Raw genomic sequence first — 24,520 nt, 5'->3', positions numbered from 1 at the left:
CTGCATCACTCTGAAAATGAGTGACAAGTCAGGAATATCATCTCATAACTTGGCTAACATTGCAGGTGGAGGATGGCATCAGATATTATTTTACTGACAGACAGCTTGGATGCAGTCTCTATTTTAGGCTCCAGGTTTCAGCTCGTCTCATCACCGAGGAAAACCTCCCTGCAGCTGAACTCAGCTCTCTCTACAGTAGCATTTTATTAGCTGCCTCTGTACTTTGGCAAGTTAGGAACGGAGCTAACAAGGTCAGACTCAATTCTTTCTGGGGCCTCCCATGCTTCAAATGCAGTTACAGCACTGGAGCACATGGTGGATAAAAACCTCCAGCCGTGGCAGGGGAAGTTAAAAATCAAAGAAAAAGTATTTAAAAGTCAATTTACTGTGAACTTCCTTTACGCTATCTTAATTATCCTGATGCAGTAAAACCCCACCCATCCAAATAAAGTGGATTAGATGAAAGTTTAATGATCCCTATGGGGGGGAATTGGCTTACTGCAGCAGCATAAAATAGGATATAGATAAGAACAGAGCAAATGCTTTATCTTTATCTCATCCTCCTCCACACTTTAGTGAAGCAGAAGAATTAGGTGCCTGTTTTTTCATGCTTTTATCAATTTTATTTGCAGATTTCTGGCGAGGCGCTGAACAACATCCGCACCATCGCAGGACTGGGGAAAGAGAGGAGTTTTGTGGAAATGTTCAACGCCCAGCTCGAGGCTCCGTACAGAGCGGCCCTGAAGAAAGCCAACGTATACGGAGCGTGCTACGGTTTCGCACAGTGCATCGTCTTCCTGACCAACTCTGCCTCCTACAGGTTTGGAGGTTACCTGGTGCGGCAGGAGGGGCTTCATTTCAGCTTGGTGTTCAGGTGAGAGAAGGGAATAACATCGGCTAAAAGTGACTGATTGTTGGCTCTCTGACTGGTCTGCTAGAATTTAAGTTTATTATGAAAAATGCCTCTAACTGAACCGGTTTGAATATTAAACTGAGCTCACCTCAGTCCAAACTCTATGTCATATTTCTTAAGGATGTATGGGTTGTGCAATAGTGCTATTTCACCAATTCAATATGGGTGCACTTTATAGCTTATGTTCTTACATTAGGAGGCGTTTATTCATTTAGATGTCTGTGGCCAAGAGGAAGAGAGGTCTGTAGGTTGCAGTCTTAGTTTGTCTTAGGGTGGAGGTTGTGAATTTTAAAGTCCTACATCCCAAATGAAGACGATAAAAGTGCCATGAGAAGATCGTCGAGTGTTAAAGGTACCGGTGGCGCAGTGGACTAGTTCTGCACACTCACAAGCACCCAACGCGGGAGAGGCTGGGGTTTGGAACCCAGTGTGGCCGGTACCTGGATCGAGCAGTGCTCTGTGGAATGGGGTCAGGGGGGCCGTGTCCCCCCTGGTGTCTTGTGACTCGTATCAGCAGGGGTTATGCGTCAAAAAGGTGATTATAGTTGTCAGCAATTTTAGTAGCCTAAGATAGTTGTCTACTATAGTCGTCGCCAATTGTACTGTAGTTGGCGACAACTATCTTAGGTGACTAAGATTGGCGGCAACTATAGTTGGCAACAACTATAGTAGGCCATGATCTTAGGCTACTAAAATTGTTGACAGCTACATAAGGCAACAAGTATCTTTTCTAATCACCTTTTTGACTCATAACCCCTGATGATACGTGTCACAGGTTGCCAGGGGGATACGGCCCCCTGACCCCTTTCCACAGAGCACTGCTCGATCCAGGTACCGGCCACACTGGGTTCTGAACCTCAGCCTCTCCTGCATTGGGTGCTTGTGAGTGTGCAGAACTTTCAGGCTCAACGATCTTCTCCTGGCGCTTTTATCGTCTTCATTTGGGATGTTGGACTTGAAAATTCACAACCTCCTCCCTACACTGCGGAGACAGATAACTGTTGAAGTCTTCCACCAAGCCTTAGGAGGACTTGAACCAGCAGCCTCCTGATTACCAGGCAGCACACTCTCTACAAAGGCCACAGAGAATGACACTTACTGAAGTCTTCCAAAGGTTTTTATATTCCCCTTTAGACTCAAATCTTGAAAACTGACCAAGCCATGGTAAGATTTGAACCCACAATCTCAGAACACCCAAGCAATCCTTTATCTCACTAGCCTACAGAGACAGACACATGACATGGTCTTCCAGGTGTCTATCCTTCTGTATTTGGAGTTAACGCTTGAAAAGTGACCACGCCAAAGTAAGATTTGAACCTGCAACCTTCAGACTCCCAGCCAGACTTCTTTTCCTCTGGGCCACGGAGACAGACATCTCTAGGAGCTCCCAAAGATTCTCCTCTCTTTCGTTGGATTCAAATCTTGAAAACTGCCAAAGTGTGGCTAAGGTTTGAACCTAGACCCTGCAGTTTCCCTGGTAGTCCTGGATCCCTCTAGGCTACAGAGTTACAGGTGTAAGTCTGAGGTATTCATTACTTCCTTTGGACATTGGACTTCAAAATGAAGCAACCCTGCCTGAGTTAGGATTGAACCAGGAACATTTGGATTGCCAGTCAGTTTTCTATCCCAGGATCAGACACTGGCTCAAGTTTGTCCAAAGCTCTCAGTGTTTTATTTGGATGCTGGACTTAGAAACTCGCATCTCAATGCATCTGTAGCTTTCCACTTCTCGGCTGTGGATGGCAGGGATCACATGATGACAGAGAGCACAGAATGCACTCGCATGATTTGGCACCAGACACGCCTCACGGGGTTAAAATGTTTTTCTAATGTTTGTGACTTACCCTTCCTCATGGTCTGTCACAGTAGTGGGAAAAAAGAAGTACACTGCTTTTCCTAAGACACTTAATCTAGAAGTAATTTGGCTAAAGTCAGACTGCGAGTTGTTCCCATGAAAAACATCCCCTCTGGTGTGCGAAGGCCTTTACTCTGGTGATTTAAGTAGAAGTTAACATACTGGTCTATAAAATAATAAAAAGGCAGGGCTGTCAAGGTTAATCACATTAATCACGATCAACTACTACAATTAGTGCACTAATATTTTTAATAATTTCACTTGGTATCATACAGAACCTACAGTATCATATCCTATTGTACTGTATTATATTATATGGCCTATTGTTGGCATTATTGCCACTATTAACCCCTTTTTACCACTTTTTAAGCCACATTTCACAATTTGAAAAGCCATTTTTTGCCAGTTTCTGACTATTTCTGCCTCAGCTAACCCTTCTCTGCCCATTTATATCAATTTTCATCCCATTTCACCAAATTTCCACCTATTTTTGCCACGTTAACGCCATTTCAGCTACTTTTGAATCCCCTCTTACCACTTAATATGCACATTTCTTGCCACTTAACCCATTTTTGCCATTTTATGGTTGTTTTTTTGCCACTTTTATCTAATTTCTGGCACTTCTAACCCATTTCTGCTACTTTTAAAATCTAATTTCACCACCTTTTATGTTGGTTTTGTTTTTAACAGAAGGATTTACATTTTTAAGAGGGCTTCTTACTACACAAATGAATTAGAATTTGTTTCTTTAATAAGAGTGGTTATTATTCAGGTTAAATATAAAACACCACAGCTTAACTTTACAGTGGACCATTATTTTGCTAGCCCCCAGAAAGCTCTCCCATTTATCCCCCTTTATGGACGGCCTTGTCGACACATGACTGTTCCTAAATGTGCAAAGCTGTGTTGAACCACCTTCAGGTACAGTGGGGATCCCCGGTCTCTTGCACCTGTATTTTGGGGTTGAGGGCTGAAAAGGTTGAGAACCCCTTGCTGTATTGCATCCCATCATATTGTGTTTTTATTTCCAACAGTATCAGATCTCATCTTGTAGTTTTTCTCACAACAGTATCACATGGTGTTGTATGGTTTCATATGGTATCTTATTATACCATAAGACATTTTGAAATACAATGCAATTCCCCTCCTTTTTAACCTTTCTCCCCAGTTCTTGACCAATTAAAAATATTTTTTATTATTTACTTTTTATCCAGTTCCCTCTGTCAGCAACCAGAACACTTATTTAAACAGATAAAAGTCATTTCTTTGTTTTTCCAGTTGGTCATTCACTACAGCTTATTCTGTGATTCACTGCATTTTTCCACTCCATCAAACCTGTCTCAAAGTGACCTTTTGAGTTATCAAATTAGATTCTAGACCTTTTTAATCCCTTCTAAAGCTGAACTCTTTTTTATTAATGTCTTTTTAACCCCTAAAGCTTCACCAGTTGAACTTCTTTGCTTTAAAAGAGTTGGAAATGTCATGTTAGTATTATGATTAACTCAAGAAAGCACTGATGTAGTTAAAGAAGGCCTAAAAGTGAACTCTTGGGAAGTATTAATTAATTAATGTAAAACAATCAAAAGCATTAGCTCTGGGGTGAAAGAGTAGAATAAATTGTATTCTGTCTGTGAAGATACAAGGGTATTGATTAAATTTATTGCATGTGTTCTTTTCCTGCAGAGTGATCTCGGCTATCGTCACCAGCGGCACAGCCCTCGGGAGAGCCTCCTCTTACACCCCCGACTACGCCAAGGCCAAGATATCCGCCGCTCGCTTCTTCCAGCTGCTGGACCGTGTGCCTCAGATCAGCGTCTACAGTGCTAAGGGAGATAAATGGGTATGAGAGCATATGTTGGGCTGTGTGATACGTGCTCTGCTGCCATATTGCATGCTGAGTAGAAAAAATGAGCCTGCTGCATTATAAATTCAGGGGGCAAATTCACATAAAATGTCTGATATCTTATTCCTCTATTGCTTTGCTTTTAAATTTTAGATCAGGTAGACTGGAGGAGGAACGGAGGGATTATTACTCCTTTAATCAAAAACTGCGTCTCCATAAAGAAATAAAAGAAAATCACAGCATTTACAGCCTCCTGAATCATAAAAAATCCTCATAAAACATGTCTGCCTTAAAGAAAATGAGAGGTTAACTCAAAACAGAAAAACTGACTCTAATGTTTGTTTTCTCCCTTCCTCTGCTGTGTTTACAGGATAACTTCCAGGGAAACATCGAATTCATTGAATGTAACTTCACCTACCCCACCAGGCCGGACATCCAGGTCCTGAACGGGCTGAGCGTGTCAGTAAAGCCCGGGCAGACGCTGGCCTTCGTGGGTAGCAGCGGTTGTGGGAAGAGCACCAGCGTCCAGCTGCTGGAGAGGTTTTATGATCCTGACCAGGGCAGAGTGGTGAGTCGAGGAAACACGACTAAACACTGCGTTTGATCTCTGAATGTCAAATGCATTGAGACTAGTTGCATTTTTTTCCCACCAGGATTTTCCTATGCCAACCCTATATTACCTTCTACCTTTACAAGCCTTTCAGGGCAGGCTGCTGAGAAGCATCCCCACAGCATGATGCTGCCACCACTATGCAACACAGTGGGGATTTGTGGTGACGCGCAGTGTTTCAAATCTTGCCTGATGGCCAAAAAGCTCCATTTTTGGTCTCATCAGACCAAAAAACTTTCTTCCCCTTGACCATGCAATCTCCCACATGCCTTTTGGCAAACTCCAGTTGAGATTTAATCTGAGTTTTCTCCAACAGTGGTTTTCTCTTTGCCACTCTCCCATAAAGCTCTGACCAGGGTAAAATAACCAGTAGGCGGCGAGCTGCTTTGTAGGTAGATCGATTAAAAAGATTGAGCACACAGTTTGCAGGGAGCAGATCAACCTGACAAGTGAATGAAGGCCAAAAACACTTTCAGTTAGCAGCTAGAAGGTCAATCTTCCAAGGGAAATATGGCTAACACAACAAGTTAGTGGCTAGCAGTTGTCTGTGGATTTAACTATAGATAACACACAATTACCAGCTACAATGTCCAGATTTTGCAGTACATAAGGCTAACACTCACCGTTGGTGGCTAGCGAATCTACCTGCGAGGGGAAACATAGCTAACACACCCAGTTAGCAGCTAGCAGGTCTGCCTGCTAAGCAAAATAAAACAGCTAGTCAGTTACTCTTAAGTGGGTTGAAATAAGGTTGAACACGCAGTTTCCAGCTAGCAGATCAACCTGACTAGTAAATGAAGGCCAAAAACACATTGAATTAGCAGCTAGCAGCTCTGACACAGAGTGGAATCAGGCTAAGCCAACATTAGCGGCTAGCAGGTCCACCTGCCAAGTGAAATATGGCTAGTACAACCAGCTAGTGGCTAGCAGCTTTGTCTGTGGATTGAAACATATATAATGTGCACAATTACCTGCTAGCATGTCTTCTTCTTCTTCTTCTACTACTACTACTACTACTACTACTACTACTACTACTACTACTACTACTATTATTATTATTATTATTATTATTATTATTATTATTATTATTACTACTTCTTCTTCTGGTGTTTTATGGCGGTTGGCAAACAGCTTATAGGTGCATTACCGCCACCTTCTGAACTGGAGTGTGGACCAGAATGGTTTTAGGATAGTGCTATATAATTGATTTGAGTTTTGTAACCCACATTTCCTGAATTCAACTGTAGCAATTCTTTTAGCTCAAAGCGGATGTGATGTTTGCTAATTTATCTTTCAAAACCATTCTTTGTTTTTGATATTTTTGACAAAGTATAACAACGTGTTCCACAATATTCGCATATTCCCGTTGGGTGTTAACCAATCATTTTTAACATGCTGTTTAGAAAAGTATTCTTGAAATGATGTCTTCTTCCTTTTTATTGCCATTTTCTTTCTCTTGGCATGGCTATAAAACTCTCTGAGTGGGATGATCATCTTTGTGACCAGGGCTTGGCATTAACACTGGCCAATTAGCCAAATGCGGGTGGATTTCAGCTGTGGCAGGTACCAGATTGACATCAACTAGCCACATTGGCCAGTGGAATTTATCAGTCACAAGCTCAGCATTCTCTGATGGATATTTGTCTGAGTGAGATTTAGATGAAACCAGCTGCATTTCTGATTTTTTGAATAACGCTAATTCACAGTCAATGTTTTAATTTTAATATAAACTTAATATCCATTAAAGAAGGAAATGGAGCATGTGTTTCATCTCATACCAGACATACCCAGTTTGCAATGTCACACATAGTTTCCAATCAACACAACTGTGGCTCAGTGGCTAGTTACTTTTCATAAACAAGTAGCCATGTCGGCCAGTGAGCAGAAAAGTTAATGTCAAGCCCTGATTGTGACCCTTTAAATTTGACAAGTAAGTTAGCGCTAGTTGTCGTCTCCTTATTTCCAGTGGCATTTCATTCATCTTCACCTGTATTGTTGAGACTGGCGTTGTTTTAATGGCACCACAACAGAGTCTCATAGCCTGGTGCTGTATTATATCCAGTCTTTTTAATAACGTTTTTGATGCTGCCTGATAAACTATACAGCCATAATCTAAAACTGCTAGCATGTCCACCTTTTGCAGAGCAAACAAAGGCTAACACACATGATTAGCTGCTAGCAGGTCTATCTGTCCAGCTAAATAAGGATAACCCTAAAAGAAGGGTAGCTAGAGCAGCTAGCATGTCTATTTCCACAGTGAAACCAGGCTAAAACATAAGGTTAGTCTACGAAAGACTAAAAACATGGGACTTTATTTAGCTAATTTGCCTCTTACAAGTCCTCAAGTTAATTTAATTTAATTTTAATTGGTTTTATAAACTGGCTAACAGGCTAGCTGTATTCATTTTTTAAGGTGAAGATTTGTTAGAACTGTGTACAGCATGTTTCTTCTGCATAGAAGAGCCACATAAACATTTATTACAGCAGGTTAAAGTCAAGGAAGTATGACAATGTCCTGGGATATCTGGTGAAACCTTTGCTTACTTCAGCGAGTTTACAAGCAAATGAGCGATCTGACAGAACATTATGCAGCAGTACATCGACACAGCAGATGCTGACCTTTATCTAAATGTCAGACATCTCATTCTGTGGAGTCACATGTCGAGTCTGCTCTCTACTCAGATGCTCTGTTGTACTTCAAGTGTCATTGTAAGACCAGTAATTCGTCAAAGTCAAAGAATAATTGCCGGACATTGGGCGGACTCTTTGATTGAAGTATTTCTGACTGTCAGTTCATTAATCAAACGGACATTTATGCTGACTTTGTGCTTTATTCAAAGAAGGGCCACTCTGTCCATGATGGAGGCTTGTCTTTGTGCCAAAAAGGACCTCTGCCAAGATCCAAACGACCTTAATTGAGTTGGAAGTGGCTGGGCCCTGATTCTGTGTCTGAGATTTTTAAAAGGACACAATCACCTCAGCACAGTCAGACTCAAATTACAGCAGAGACTGTGTTATGATAGCTCATTAAGCCCATTGTATTTGCAGCTTTGAACAGGATATTGCTAACCACTAATGGTAAAATCAATCATTTTTCCTGCAGCTGATTGATGGCCGGAACTCGACTGATGTCAGCGTGGCCTTCCTGCGCTCCAAGATCGGCATCGTGTCCCAGGAGCCCATCCTGTTCGACTGCAGCATCGCCGACAACATCAAGTACGGCGACAACATGCGGGAAATCAGCATGAATGAGGTCATATCAGCCGCCAAGAAGGCCCAGCTCCACGACTTTGTGATGTCACTCCCAGAGGTAGAGTTTGTGGCGACTGTTTGAAATGTGGTTTACTCTGCTCGTGTTCAGAGCAGCAACAGGAAATCAGTCAGAGACGGTAAACAAATGTAAAACAGCAGCAGGCAAACACACGGAGAGCAGACACAGCAAGGGCACGATGAAAGGCGGTGTGAGGCTGGCGCACAAATACACACAAAAACACACACATGAGAGGAACAGGTGTGCGTCCATGTGTGAATGAGAAACAGGTGAGTGTGGAGCTTCACATGTCTGTGATTTCACCACTAGGTGTCCTCAGTGAGTCGACAATGACAGAATGATCAGGCAGAGGACAGTCTGTGAAAGTGAGAGTACATTCATCAGTATCAACCAAACACAGACAGCTTTAAATCATCATAGCCTGACAAGGTTAGCAAATATAGCAGCTGATAACACAGGTGTGTTAAAGTTATACATGATAGAAATCCAAGAAAATGAACTTGTCTGATGTAAGTGAGAAGAAAAACAGATATATGAATAAGTGTAATTTTGCCATCAGATGGTGTTGCAATAGCCCTTAAGAGATGGTCTAGAATTTAAAGAAGTGTTAGAAGTCTCTGCTCGATTTTATTAAGTTATTATTGAGTTCAGTTGAAAATTAGCAAATATCAGTTCCATGCTTCTGTGAGGATTCTTAATTGGGTTTCAGTCAGACTGGAAACAAAACAGAAGGCTCTTGATGATATAAAAAGGTAACCAGACCAACGTAAAGACGGACGACTTCTATTCTGTTTCAAGTCTTTGGCTGACCCTTTTCAGATCTGAACCAATTTTTAAAACATGGGAGACCAAAGCCATGACGACGCTTTCAACTATTTATATGAATGAACACCCTAGACCAGTGTTACTCAACCCTGCTCAACCAAAGAGCCAAACTGTTGAAAAATGCCTTTGCAAGAGCCACAATGTAAGTGGTGAAAAGTGGCAAAAACTGATTGGCAATACAAATAAGTTGAAGTTGGCAAATAATGGTCAAACAGTGGCAAAAAGGGGCAAAGTACGCATGAAATGGCAAAAAGTGGGTGAAAAGTCAAACAACAGGGAGAAAAAAGTGGCAAAATAGGGCAGAAAGTAGGAAAAATGGGTGAGAAGACACCAAAAAATGAGTTACAGGTAGCAAAAACTGGCCAAAAAAACAGCAAAAACACGGAAAACATGGGTGTAAAAGTGACTAAAATGGGCAAAAACAGTGGCATTTAATGGCAAAACGTGGCTTAAATGGGCAAAAAAGGGAAAACAGCAAAAAGCAGGATAAAAGAGGCAAAAAAATGGTGGCAAAAATGGGATAGAAGTAGTAAAAATGGGCAAAAAGTGGCAAAAAGAAATGGCAAAAGTTGGCCTAAAGCAGTAAAAATTGATTAAAAGTGACAAAAAATTGGCAAAAAAATTGCAAATAAGGGCAATGGAAATTTACAGAGAAAAAATAAAGGTTGAAAACTAAAGCCAACTGTATTAATGTGGGGATTCAAACTGATTAATGAGGCTTGCAATGGATCATTTCTGAGGTCATAATTTCACTTTATAAAGGTTTTCTGGGGAGATAATATTTCAAATTATGACATAAAAGAGCCACCTTGGTGCCTCTGACTTTATTAATAACATTCTTTTGTCACTGATTCCTGCTCTACTCTGGGGTTTTTGCTGCTTCTCTCCCTGCACCGGGCTTTCCTTGTAGGCACAAGAAAGGCAGGAACGTGTGCTGTTCCTGCTTGATGCTTTCCACGTAGTCTCATAGTAGGGCAGGGGGGATTCTACAACAGTCATATTATTAACAGCAATGAGTGCAAACATGTATTTATTGTAAATTTGTAGTAATTACTTATGGTTGTACATATTCCCACGGCACCATTTGAGAACCACTTCCCTAGGCAGTTCAGCCAGACTCTGACACCACACACCTGAGCGATTGTGGCTCAGTAGGTAGAGTTTTCCTCGCCGGAGATCTCACAGGGACATACTTAGTTTAATGTGACTTCAAAAGAAAAACAAGCATGTCCTCTGTCTTTACATGGCCTGTAGTAACACTAAACATGTTCAATATTTATGACAGCATTGCACAGTCATGCAGTGTTGCCTCACAGCGAGACGGTTCTTGGTTCAAATCCTGGTCCAACACGGCCTTTCTGTGTAGCACATGGATGTTCTCCCAGTGCATGCATGGGTTCTCCCTCCAGGTACTCTGGCTTCCTACTACAGATCAAAAACATCCTCATTAGTCTAATTGGTAACTCTAAATTGCCCGTAGTTGTGAGTGTGAGTGTGCCTGGTTTGCCCTGTGATTGACCCTTTAAAGCCAATTGTATCATTTGATACAGAAGTTTGTGAGACTTCTGTGTAATCAACATGATAAATAATTTCCTTAAAAACCTTTTGTATATTGGGCGCACCAGTAGTCAAGTGGTTAAGGCGCGCACCATGTACGCAGGCAACTCGAGCTCAAATCCAGCCCATGGCACCATTTCCTGCATGTCTCTTCCCTGTTTCCAACTCTATCCATTGCTCTATCTAATAAAGGCAAAAAAGCCAAAAATAAATCTTTAAACAAAAACCTTTTGTAAAAAATGAGTAAAAAAGGGCCTTTCAGTGGATTATGAATTACCAGAAATGTCTAATGCATTAAATGTAATGTAAAGACAAAATGTGAAATTTTATGACAATTTAACTTGTTTTAGATTTAGGTTATACAAACATTTCTGTCTCAAAAAATAGAATTTTCTGGCCATTTTTTGAGGTTCCAGGCTTTCAAGGGTTAACTGGTGACCAGTCCAGAGTGTCCAGCGCCTCTCGCCCAATAGCAGCTGGGATTGGCTACAGCCCCCTAATCTTACTACTATAATTGGCAGCATGTCTGTATGTCTGTGTTGATTTGCACGCCACACCGTTGCTCCAGTTGTCCCTAATTCCTCTCAGAAGACTTCTTGAGTGTACTGGTTTGAAACTGGTGCAATAAAAAAAATCCTTAATATATACAGATTTTCTATGAAATCCCAAAATGTTGCGCCGAGTCATCATTCAGTGGATTTCTGCTGTGTACCATTTACCTAAGAAGTGGGATGTGAGTGCTGGGCATGATTTCGCATCAGAGTTGAATTTTGACAGCTTTTTAAATTCTAGTCTTAGTCTTTAGATTAAATGCATTTTAGTTTTAGTCACATTTTACTCATTGCTACCCTTTACAGTCTAGTTTAGTCGACAAAAACTCAAAAACATTTCAGTCTAGTTTTTGTTCATAAGAGGGTCTCACATTTAAGTCTTTACTTTTAGTTCAAGCATTTATTCTCTTCCCTAAATCTAGTACTCAATCATGGTAGTTTGTTCAATGCACCCCCCTAAACCAAACCCTAATCTGGGGTCCCTGCTTTCTACAGCTGAGAATAGTGACAGCTGCATTGAATTTTGACAGATTTACCCACAGTGGAAAAATATCATGGATTGTGAATGTCTGGTGAAAACTAGATTACATTTTAGTCTTGTTTTAGCCATTTTGACAAAAACGAAACTTACTTTTTGTCAGTTTTAGTCGTCAAAGATCTATTTTTGGCTAGTCTTAGTGCAGTCTTTCTCATGGAAAAAGGCTGTTGACAAACATTTTTAGTCATCGTTTTAGTTGACAAAATAAACACTGGTTTCATTTCCTACTAGCTCAAAAGAGAAAGTGACAGAGCCAGAGAACAACTGGATTTTGCTGAAACACGCCCATAAGGAAACATATTTGGATGAAGTAATACACCTGCTCCACGATCCCTGATCATTTGTTTAAGCTCCACAAAAAAGTGTGCACAATAAAACTTTGTAAATAAGTCAAAAAGGACAGCTTTAATGCCCTCCTTACTGTGTTGTTGGCTTATCACCACACATAGCCTCTGCTGTGCAGAGACGCTGAGCCATGATGCAGTTATTTGGGGAAAAACAGGCCTTTCCATGATAACTGGCCTTATTCTATTAAGCATGCAATAGTGAGGACAGTAATAGCATAAATAAAGATTAACCTACTGTCTGTAAGAGGTAATGGGAGTGTGCTGCGGTTTTTATGGCGCGCACAAACTTTCCCAAGATTGGAAAACACTTCTACTTCTGTATGACTTCAGAATGAATGATTTGTGAATAAAGTTGGTAAATATAACTTTGGCATAACCAGGAGTTAAATCAGTCTGAGGAATTAAGAAGAGTCCCATGCAGGGCTCTAGTATTTATAATTAGGAGTTTTGTTGTGCGAATGTGTTGGAGATCTGACTCACTGTTCTTGCTTCAGAAATACGACACCAACGTAGGCGCCCAGGGTTCCCAGCTGTCCCGTGGTCAGAAGCAGCGCATTGCCATAGCCAGAGCGATCATACGTGACCCGAAGATCCTGCTCCTGGACGAGGCCACTTCAGCCTTGGACACGGAGAGCGAGAAGGTATGCTTCATTAAGCCCTGAGCAGCATCTTCATCATTCCTACCGCCATCGCCATTGCAGCTGCTTGGTATTCTGCAGGGCGTGGGGGTTCAGACAGAGCAGGCAGTTAATTATTATTATCATTAACATTATTATCATTCATCATGTCTATTATTATCAGCAGAGCTCACAGTTCAGCACAGGCCTCCAGTAGAGCCTCTTAAAGCTGAATGTGGCCCATAGTTCACGCGTGTGAACCACGCTGAGGAGCAGAGAGGCCTCCGCCGCGCTCATCCACTGGAGCGCCGTAATGATAGTAATCAACGCGTGATTGTCAAATTGCTATAATTGTGAGGCTCGTGTGGGAGAACTGATGAAGGCTTCCGCCTCTGTGTTTGTGTGCTGCTGCTTCATGTTGGTGTTTGTTGTGTTTTTACCAGACGGTGCAAGAAGCGCTGGACAAAGCCAGAGAGGGTCGCACATGCATCGTCATCGCCCACCGCCTGTCCACCATCCAGAACTCGGATATCATCGCTGTCATGTCCCGGGGATTCCTCATGGAGAAGGGGACGCACGACCAGCTCATGGCCCTGAAGGGAGCGTACTACAAGCTGGTTACCACGGGAGCACCAATCAGCTAACTGCTCGGGGAAATGAGCAGACGATTAGTAAGGCAGCCGCAGGAAACCAGTGGAGGGATCAGTGTTATTGTGATACACGGATACGGGCTGTTAGAGGGATTCATATCATTAAGTATGAACCCAATCTGCAGACAGCCTTACAGTATTTATTTTTGTGTGGGAATCCTGCCATGAACGAGGTTACACATGTGAGCTAGGGGGATTTTTTTTAAACTCATTGTCTTTTTACTATTTGTTTTGAATAGGACTTTACTATAGGCATCATGATACAAGGGCTATTAGGGAGCATCTGAAAAATTAGAATATCATGAACTGGTTTATTTTTTTCATTGAGAAAGGTAAATTTTCATAAATTCTGGACTCATCTCAAACAAGGTGAAATATTTCAAGACTGTTTTTGTTTAAATGTTGATGATTACAGCTCACAAAAATCCCCAGTCTCAAAATATTAGAAAACCACAAAACATCAGTCCATACTACAGAAATGTTGACCTTCTGGAAAATCATGCACACACATTAGTTGGAGCTTCTTTTGCACAAATTTATGCACCAATGCGACATGGCACTGGAGGCAATCAGTCCGTGGCACTGCTGGTGCATCCACTCGGAGGAGGCTGGGGAGATGGAGTCTGATCAGGATACCTTCCTGTGATGGTCCAACTGGGAGGAGACCCCAGGGCAGACCCAGGACTCACTGGAGGGGTGATATACCCCATGATGCCTGGGAGCGCCTAAGAATCCCTCAGGAGGAACTGAAACCCGACCCTGGAGCAGGGGAAAAAGATGCATGGAACTTAAACATGAAGTGTAAAACAAAAAGTCTTGAAATACTTCACTTTGTATGTGATTGATCTAGAGTATATGTACGTTTAACTTTTTGGCTCAAATTACAAGAAATAAATTAACTTTTCCATGATATTCTGATTGACATTCAGCTGTATTGCCAAATTGATTTCCTTATTTTTATCATTTTATTAAAACCGTATGCAGGTTGTTATTAATTTGTAGGGGTTTTAGTATTTTTATTTTTGTATATATAAAGCAATAATTTAAAAAAAGGGTGAAAATTCTTCAGCCTTAATTTTAAAAATTGTCACACAGAAAGCATAAAATATGTTTACTTCATCAGCAGAGGTGTCAGTTTACACAGGTCACAGTTTGGCTCAGTTCAACAGTAAAAACAAGTCCTAGATGAATTAATTGAGGAAACTTTTATTTTGAAATGGCAGGTGTGTAAGTTACAGCTGTGAAAGTTGTTACAGTTTTAACATTTACTAATACAAAACTATGCAAAATAAATAGCAATACAAAAACTGAATAAAATATGTGCATCTAGGAGCATTTTACCATATCTAGGATCTATAAAGTGTACTGTCACTTGTTGCTCAATTACAGTAGATAAGTTTAATTCTCCTAATGTTAAAACAGAATTGAAATGAAAGATTTCAGTCCAACATGCTATAAAAATGTTTGTCTCATGTATCTGCTTTTTTAAAAATACATTTAATTCCTTATCAATTAAACCATTGAAATACTGATGGGACTGTAATTTTGTAACAATGTATTTTTTATGCTGTATTTTAATAAAACATTATTTCTACAACAGTGCTGTAATAAAGCTGTACTGTCATTTTGCCTTAAGTCATTCACACTGAATCCATGATGATGTTACATTGTTGTCCTTTTCTGTTAACCCTTAGGGACAGTTTTAATATTAGTCACACTCAGGCTGCTAAGCACAAAAATTTACGACATTAATTTTTTAAATTTCTACTTTCACTGAAGTATTTTTTTACCCACAACAGACCTAATAATTGATATCAAATATTAATTATTTTTAAAGATTTTAACCCTTTGAATGCCTTTTTTTGTCATTATACCACCATACTTTTGATGAAAAAACCCTGAAAAATGAATTATTTTTAATATACTACATGCAAAGTAATTTTTGTGTTGAATTATTACAGCCTGGGATATTTCAATGATTAGCAGAAAAATTATTTTTATGCATCATTATTTTTTTTTGCAATGTCACATACTCACTCTTGAGCTGCTGCGAAAAAAATGAACTTTTCATAGCTGGAAAAAAAATACTCCTTAATATTTAATTCTTCTTTCACGGACCTAATAATTCCCCCCTACAACTGACCTAATTATTATTATACTCATTGATTTTTTTTAAAATTTCAACCCTTTGAATGCCAGTTTTTTGTCATTATGTCTCCATATTTTTCTATGGAAAAAAAACAGAAAATTACTTATTTTCAAAATACTGTATGCAGAGTATTTATTTTAATTTTTTTGTGTGTTGGTGATTAGCCTCAACACTGATTTTTATGCATTACTAATTTTTGCATGTTTAGCATGTTTTTCTCCATATGCCAAATATGGTCAGAATGATGCCATCTGTTGGAGAGTAGTAAAAATGATCAATTTCAATGCATATGCATATGCAGATATAATAAAATGCATGTATTATGCTTTAATGGTGAGATTAAAAATTGCAGTTTGAATGGGTTTCAATGGGGAATTTTCTGTACCTAAGAGCTTGAGGGTAACTTTTGCCCGTAAATAGTATTTTAGACCTACTGCAGGTGCTGAGCTGGAAATAACAAGATCAGATAAAAATACACCATCTTACGAAAATTCATGGCATATACACAAACAGCCAAACTTATTAAAAAAGATTAAAAGTGAGTTAAATGCACACAACCTCCCCTAAGGGTGAACTCACATTGCGTTACAGTGTTGCAGAAGCGAAAGAGAGCACAGCATAACCTTACAGTGTTCACAGTGAAAGTGAAACAACATGAAGGCATATATGAGGCCTTGAAACAGCACAGTTAATCATCAATCAACACTTAAACATCCTCACCTGGCCTCCCAACAGTTTTACAGTTTAGCTATTCGACTGCCAACTGTGGGCAGAGCTTTATCAGTGATTATTCGACATCTTTGGACAGTAGGGACTAATCAGATTGACGAAGGTGTGTTTTTACAGGCACAACACAAGAGTTGCAGAGGTGTCAGTCAAACGCGTCTAAGCACGCACAGCCTGGAGGCTTTCAGTCAGTGATGAGAAATCACCAGTGCAGCCGACCCATGCTGTGCAAATTTAAGGTTACAAGCAGGGGCAAGCTTTAGGATCAATTTGTGATGTACAAGGACAAAATAGAAGAATATAAAACAAGGAGATTTCTGTGTTTACTGATGTGGTGTAAGCCCTTGGTTCTCAACTGGTGGGTTGTGAAGCCATTTTGAGGGTTCGTGCCTGGTAAATCTGTGCTATGATGTGCTTTTATTTTGAAAGATATGTCTCTCCGCTTCAAAACTTTGACTCATTTGAGTTTAAAAAAAAAAAAAAAAAGTAAAACAATTTTAAGGACATTCACAGCATCGTTTCACTTATTTAGTCTTCTACAGCCTTTGATGTATTTTGGCATGTTAGGGCCTCCGTAGACGCTGCACTAAATGAAAGAAAATGACTCCCTGCTTTCTGCTACTTTGCCACATAATGACAAAATAACTTAATGGACAAACAAGGGCACAGAAAAGGACACTGTGATGGATTGCATACGATGTGTGAGTCTCAGTGAAAGAATGAAACCAAGCCACACTCTGCCTGGTCAGAAATACACAAAATATGAATGAAATGCCACAGTAAACCCTGCATAAAATCGGCTAAAACTTTCTAATTCATCAGTGTAACTGTGCATATGGAATTATTTTTCAAGCTGTCCGTCAGCTTTTGAAATAACAAGATGCTTTGCTTGTAATAACTCTGATATTTGCTGTCAGTCATGCTCGGTACAAGCCCAGCAAAGCACAACAGCATTAGCACCTGCTGCTGGGAAAGGCTCTCACAGCGGCACATGTTGGGATAATACAGAGCGAGCTTCCTGCTACAGGAAGATAATACTGGATGGCAGCATTTCAGGGCTAAGCCGTTTATAGCGCCGAGCTTCTATAGGCGTCTCCTTGTTACTTTTTCACTTACATAAACTAAAGCATGATGCAGATTTGAAGCAGTCTTAAGAACTCTGTCACTGAATGGACTATCTAATCCACCTGCTTTAGTTTGAGTGTTGATGCAGCCGTGTGCTCGTGACAGCCGTACCTTGACGAGTGCAGATGTCAGAGACACTCCATCAGTTTGTGCTAATATGTGATCACACCACACTGACCTCTGGGAAATTGAGTCTTTAATCACGACATCTCCACGCTCACACTTGTGGTAAATTAGCATTCCTCAGATGCAATCTAATCTCGCAGGGCGCTCCTGCCAATTCATTCAGCGAGAGGACACTGTTTGACATTGTGCCACGTAATGTCAATGCAATTCTGATTGATGGGAAGTGGCGCCGTGGGCTGACTGATGTGTCTCTGCTGGCTGTGGGTGTGACAGGCCTGCATCTGTACGTGTTTAGTATGATCATAGCATGTTCATACAAACATGGCAACACAGAAAAATAGATCTTAAGTGTTCCAGGGCATTGAATATCAAATATCAAAGTATTCAGGATTTTCTGTTAGAGAGCAGAACTCATAGTTCCACCAATAATGGCAAGTGGTCCGGGTCCTGAAGCAGCAAAGCAGCCCAGTCTAGACCATCACGGTAATCAGATCTTTAGATGTTGTTCTGGGTTCTTTTGTGACCTCCTGGATGAGCCGTCGATGCACTCTTGGAGTCATTTTTGTAGGCTGGCCACTCTTGGGAAGGTTCATCACTGTTTCAAGTTTTCTCCATTTGTGGATAATGGCTCTCACTGTGGTACAAGCCTAAGAATTGCTAACAACTTTGTTTCTCATCTGTTCTCTTCAGAGATCTTCTAGCCTACTTCACTTTGTCACACAGGTTCTGTTTAAGGGGGTTTGATTCAACTAGTCTGGCAGTAATCAGGCGAGTCTTGAAAGTGAATTCAGCTTTCCAAAAGATGTGGTTAATTCATGATTCATGATGTGCAAAAACATCAGGATGCCAGAAAATAAAGCAGAAAAAAACAGACAACTTAATAGAAAATAATTACATAATTGTGTAAACGGGTAAAAAAATGCAAAAAGGGGTAAAAATGTGTAAAAACTGGCAAAAGGTACTGGTAAACATGGACTAAAAGAGGCACAAATTGTATAAGAGTGCCAAAAAGAACAATGTAAAATGGGCTTGAGAAGCCAAAATGTGTTGAAACTGAAAAAAGAGTGGCAAACATGGGCAGATAGTGGCCAAAAATGATTGAAAAGCAGAAAAAAATTAATTTATAGTGGGAAAAAATTGGTAAAAATGGTTTAAAATGGTAGAAAGTAGCAATGATGGCTGAAACCAGGGAAAATGGCTTTAAAGTGGCAAAAAAGCAGTAAAATGGGCAGAAACAAGAAAGTGGTAAAACCAGCAGAAAAGGTGATAAAAATGGGGAGAAAGTTACCGAAAGGGTTTAATGTGGCAAAACTGGTCAAAATGGACGGAAAGTGATTTTACTTTAGTTTTTTTATTTATTTATTTATTTATTGTTTTTTACTTTTTTTTTTCTTTTTGGTCATTTGATTTAATTTATTTAAGTCTTAAAATCATTATAATTATCCTTTTCCATTAACCTCTTATATGTTTACTTATCTTGTTTGTTTTTCTTGTTGCCAGAAGTGGATACCTAGTTTATGTGCATTTTGCAATTGCTAATAAAACAATCTTTAAAAAAAGGGCAGAAAATGGCAAAAAAGGTGTTAAAAATGGCACAAAAAGTGATAATATAAGGCAGAAAATTCCCTAAAGGCTTAAAAGTGGCAAAAAAAGTGGTAAAAATGTGCAAAAAGTGGCAAAATCTGTTTGAATTGGCAAAAGGCAGTACAAATGGGTAGAAAGTGGCAAGAAAGTGTTAAACCTGCCAAAAAGTGATTCAAATGAGCAGAAAATTCCCCCAAAGGCTTTAAGGTGGCAAAAAAAAAAAAGTGGTAAAAATAAGCAGTAAGTGGCAAGTAAGTGTTAAAACGGCAAAAAAGTGGCAAAAATTGGCAAAAAGTTCTGGACCCCTGAAAGCCAATTCTGTTGGCAGCCCTGGCTGGCATGGAGGGGCGTCCTCTGGGATGCTGGAGATCACTGTGGTCAAATGTGAGTGAAGCGGTTTGGCTATCAAGACTTAATGTTGGCGTTGTCGGCAGGCTAAGCTTTGCCAGCTATGGGTGTTGAGTTCTTATTTTTGTGTTGCAGCGCATGCTAAGTGAAAATGATAGAAGGTCTTTTAGCCTTTTAGCTTGGTATCACAGGGGAAAAGTATTCTGAAATAAGTTAAGATGAATAAAAACAACCACATTGTACTTGTTACTGCAGAAAAACGGAGTAAAACAAACTGTTTGGATGCACGTGCCATTAAGGCTCATTCTAAAAACAAACCTCCAGAGGTCTGTCTGCTCCAGAGGTTATTGATTGTTGGCCACAGAGGACAATAAGAACTCACACTATCTTTATTTGGTGCATCCACATGTACACCGCTTATAATTACATTTCCCCTTAATTTCCCATAAGGATAATTTGTCTGAACGCCTTTCTGCTCTTGACTCACCAACTGTGTGCCGGACAGTGGGTCTCTGAAGGATTTAAAGCGCTGACAGTCAAGAAGCCATTACAGCTCACTGAGGGGATGGCCGGCAAATTGGTTGGCTCGCAGGAGCTGTAAATAAGATGGAGGACACTCTTGTTTTTCGCCTTGTCAATAGCTGGCCTCGGGGCTCTGCTGTCTTGAGTCAGAATTATAAAGTGGTGGAGGCTCTGGAGAAGAGGGGAGATGAAATTAAAATGAGTCTTGGCTTCAGGTAAGAGGGGAGAATAAAGAGAAAGTTCAATGTTTGATGTAAGGTAGCAGCTGAAGGTTATATTACAGCTGAGATGACTTTAAGTTTTTTTTGGAGGTTTGTTGGAGTTGAAAGAAAAATTCACTTCTGGAAACACATTCTTGACCCTTGATTGACTGAAAGCAGCAGAGAGGTGACAGCGAACACCAGCAGCATAGAAATGACTGCATTGGTAATGGGTTTATGTAGTCCTGCCTCTGCGTTGGTTATCATTGATGCCTTTTAAACTTTTCACATATTTTCTCTCTTACTCAATAATGATCATACGTAAAGGTCAGGCTCATTTGACCCTTTGTTTATTCTTTGCTTGTGAACAAGATGCTTCCTGAATGCTTTGGGACGTTTTCAAACTTAGCCAAAATGTCCACTCTGACACAAGGATGGACTGATAAGATTTTGGAGATCACAGGTCAAAGGTCAAGCTTATTTAACCTCTTGTTCTTCCACCATTGCGAACAAGGTACTTCAAGATTGCCATGAGAGGCTTTTAAACTCTGCTTAAATGTCCACTCAGACTAAAGGATGGACTGATAAGATTTTGGAGCTCACAGGTCAAAGGTCAGGTTCACTAGGTCTCATGTTTATCCATGATCATGGTCATTAGAGCCCTTGTCATCCCTTGCTAATCAACACAATATCTAAAGCAGTGGTACTTGACCCTGCTCAACCAAAAGCCAAATTGTTGAAAAATACATCATCAAGAGCCACAATATAAGTGGTGGGAAGTGGCAAAGATTGGTTAGAGTGGCAATAAAAGTAAGTTTAAGGTGGCAAAATTGGTCCGAAAGTGTCAAAAATGGGTGAAAGTAGGCAAAACATGGCAAAACCTTGGTGAACTTTGGTGGCAAAAATGGGGAGAAAAAGAGACAAAAGAATTGGCAGAAAGTGGTAAAAATGGGTGAGAAGTGACAAAAAAAGAGTCACTGATTACTAAAATGGGCTAAAACCAGCAAAAAGGTGGAAATATAGCAAAGATTGGCAAAATAGGAAAAAGTGGAATTTAATGGCTAAAGGCAGCTTAAATGGGTGAAAAGTGGCAAAAATGGTAACAGGCAGGATAAAAGTGTCAAAAATTGGAAAAAATTGGCTAAAAGCAGTAAAAATTGATTAAAAATAGCAGAAAAATGAGAAAAGGGGTGAAAGATGCAAATAAGGGCAATGGAAATATACAGACCAAAAGAATAATGGTTGTACAATTAAATCCTACTGTATATGTGCTGAAAAAGGATTAAAATGACTTGCAATGGATAATTTCTAAGGTCAAAGTTCCCCGTTTTTAAGGTTTTCTGGGGAACAATATTTCAAATTAAGACATAAAAGAGCCACATGTGGCTCCAGAGCCACTGGTTGAGTATCACTGATCTAAAGAATGCTTGACGGAGTTTTCTTGAATTTTTCCACAAATGTCCACTCTGACACAAGGAAGAACTGATTGGATGTTGTAGGTTCAGGGGCCCTGTGTTCATGCCTTGTGTTTAAACATGTTACATGTGATAACTCAAGAAAGCTTTGAGGGATTTTCTTTAAACTTTTCACAAATGTCCACTCTGATTCAGAGTTGAATTTATTGCTTTAAAGTCACTGGATCACGCGTTCATCTCTGATGAGATTTCCCCATCTCCAGCTCTTCTTCTCAACTCACCACTGTGCTTCCACTGTCTGACAACAGGCGTATAAACCAAGTATATACTTGGTTTATACGTATATACCAAGAAGTTGCTGAAATAAAAATTCAGCCTTGCAAACACTTCTCGACCTTCAGTCGAAGCCAACCAGCCGGGTGGTACAAACTGTATCCAACATTAATGCACACAATAATGACTTTCTCTGGTTGTGTTTTGTGCATAATTCCATAATGAATCTGACACTGGGTTATGCAATTTCTGCCTGGACGTGATTGGATTCTCCGGGCTTTAACACAAGCAGGCAGGAATAAAATTAAAAAGTGCTGAGCTCTTTTCTTCCATCGGGCTCAAACATGGACAGCCCCATAAAAGTGAAATTACAGCGGTCATTGTAAAATAAATCCATTCTTGAAGATGTATCATTAACCCACAGGGAGGTAAAAAGGAGCGACAATATAACATGAGCCTAATTTCATCATTACTGATGACGGTCATAACTGTTAAAGCTTTTCATTATCATAATCGTTATTACAGCAGCAATAACACTGAAAAAGAGTGGCCAGAGGGACAGCGAGGGGAGGAGGAGCCTGTAATAAATGTGTCATTTATGGAGGTAAGAGTAGAAAGATTTACCACGGAGACTATTTCATATCAGTGATTGGATGCGGTGAAAACATGAAGTAACTTTTTACTTTCAGTATTCAGAAACAGATCAAAACAAACAGCTAAAAGGATGAAATTCAAGAATTAGTATTCAGAGTTTGTCCTTGCATTTCCATGTCTCACGGTTTCAGACATCGGTTGAATCTTTCTACATAATGTGACTCATAGAATTCAAAAAGAGCTTTGAGCGGAAGTAACGCTAAGACTTCACTAAAACATGAATGGATCCCAGTCCATCAATAAGCTGCACATATTAACAGAGCAGAAGTCCCTCCTCTCTTCATTAAGTTCGCATGTGAAAGTCAGGTTAGCTCTGCTGCTGCACGAGGCGGAGAGCAGAGAAGCTCAAAGCATTAAAATATTCAAATATCACCTGAACAAGAAAGGGATGAAGATGAGGCCCAATTACCTTGCAGTATGAGGCAGAATAGCAGGTGTGGTACCATACCATCATAGTGAGGGAGCTGAGCCAGAAGGCAAGACTCTCAATCTACTGGTCGATCTTTGTTCCAACCCTCACCGTAGGCCAGGAGCTGTGGGTAAGCTGAAAGAAAAAGATCCTGGGTGTCTGGGCTCAGCCTTAGAGGTAGGGAAAGGAGCTCGGCTTATCTTGAAGTAGAGGAAAAAAGTGTTAAAACAGGCAAAAAAGTGATAATATAGGGCAGAAAATTCCCCGATGCTTTAGAGCGGCAAAAAAAGTGGTAAAAATGGGCAGTAAATGGTAAAAAAAGTGTTAAATTTGTCAAAAAGTGATAAAAATAGGTAGAAAGTGGCAAGAAAGGGAAAAACTGGGCAAAAAAAATGTAATATTAATTGGCAAAAAAGGTTGTCCAAAAGGGTTTAAAGTAGCAAAAAAAGTGGTAAAAATGGCAAAAAAGTATAAAGCCATCGGGGAATTTTCTGTCCTATATTAAAGCAGCAAAAAAGTGGAAAAAATTGGCAGTGAATGTGTCAAAACTGCCAAAAAGTGATTAAAAAGAACAGGCAAAAAGTGGCAAGAGAGGGAAAAACTGGGCAAAGAAAGTAATAGAAATTGGCAAAAAAAAGTTGCCCAAAAGGGTTTAAAGTAGCAAAAAAAGTGATACAAAATAAAGGTGCCTGAAAAGGGGACCCCCACTGTACCTGAATGTGGTTGAACACAGCCGTGCACATTCAAGAGTAGTCATGTACAGACAAGGCCGCCCATAAGGGGGGATAAAGGGGAGAGGTTTCTGGGGCCCAACCAAACTGGGGGGCCATGAAGGTCAGCAAAGTTATGGTTCATTGTAAAGTTGAGCTGTGATATCTATATTTTATATTTAACATGAATAATAACCACTCTTATCAAAGCAACAAATACCTTATTATTCATCTGCATGGTAATATATAACCTTCATAAAAAATATAAATGCCCTATCTTAAAAATAGAATAAAAACGGGTTAAAATGGCAAAAAAGGTGGTGAAAAGGGATTTTGAAAGTAGCAGAGATGGGTCACATGTGGCAAAAATTACACAAAAGTAGCAAAAAGTAAGCAAAAAATTGTATAAATGGATTAAAATGGCAAAAACGGTGGGAAATTTTGTAAAATGGATTTTTAAAGTCGGGAAAAGTAGTTTAAACTGGTAACAATGGGTTAACTGAGGCATAAAAATGGACAGAAATGTGCAGGAACTGGCTAAATTGGCAAAAATGGGCAAAACAAGAAGTGAAATGTGGTTAAAATTTTAAAAATGGGTGTAAAAGTGGTAAGAAGGGGTTTACAGTACCAATAATGGGTTATTAGAGACAACAAAAGATGGAAAGCGGCAAGAATTGGTTTAGAAGTGGCAAAAACGGGCTA

At 40.0% G+C, this 24,520-nt stretch overlaps 1 protein-coding gene across 1 annotated transcript in view; it reads left to right on the top strand.

Annotated features, from left to right (window-relative positions):
* Window positions 1–15,173, top strand: part of LOC121506430 (bile salt export pump-like) — a 40,107-nt gene extending 24,934 nt beyond the window's left edge. The window contains exons 25-30 of the mRNA XM_041782241.1: window positions 633–874; window positions 4,452–4,608; window positions 4,982–5,179; window positions 8,325–8,531; window positions 12,805–12,951; window positions 13,371–15,173. Coding sequence (XP_041638175.1) covers window positions 633–874; window positions 4,452–4,608; window positions 4,982–5,179; window positions 8,325–8,531; window positions 12,805–12,951; window positions 13,371–13,571 — 1,152 coding nt within the window. The 3' untranslated portion in view covers window positions 13,572–15,173. The remainder of the gene's footprint in view (window positions 1–632; window positions 875–4,451; window positions 4,609–4,981; window positions 5,180–8,324; window positions 8,532–12,804; window positions 12,952–13,370) is intronic.
* Window positions 15,174–24,520: the final 9,347 nt, after the last annotated feature.

The sequence above is a fragment of the Cheilinus undulatus genome, linkage group 24, assembly GCF_018320785.1.
Source record: "Cheilinus undulatus linkage group 24, ASM1832078v1, whole genome shotgun sequence".
In the NCBI taxonomy this organism is placed as follows: domain Eukaryota; kingdom Metazoa; phylum Chordata; class Actinopteri; order Labriformes; family Labridae; genus Cheilinus; species Cheilinus undulatus.
The sequence above is the reverse complement of the archived record's forward strand: the minus strand, read 5'-3'. Positions and strand labels throughout refer to the sequence as shown.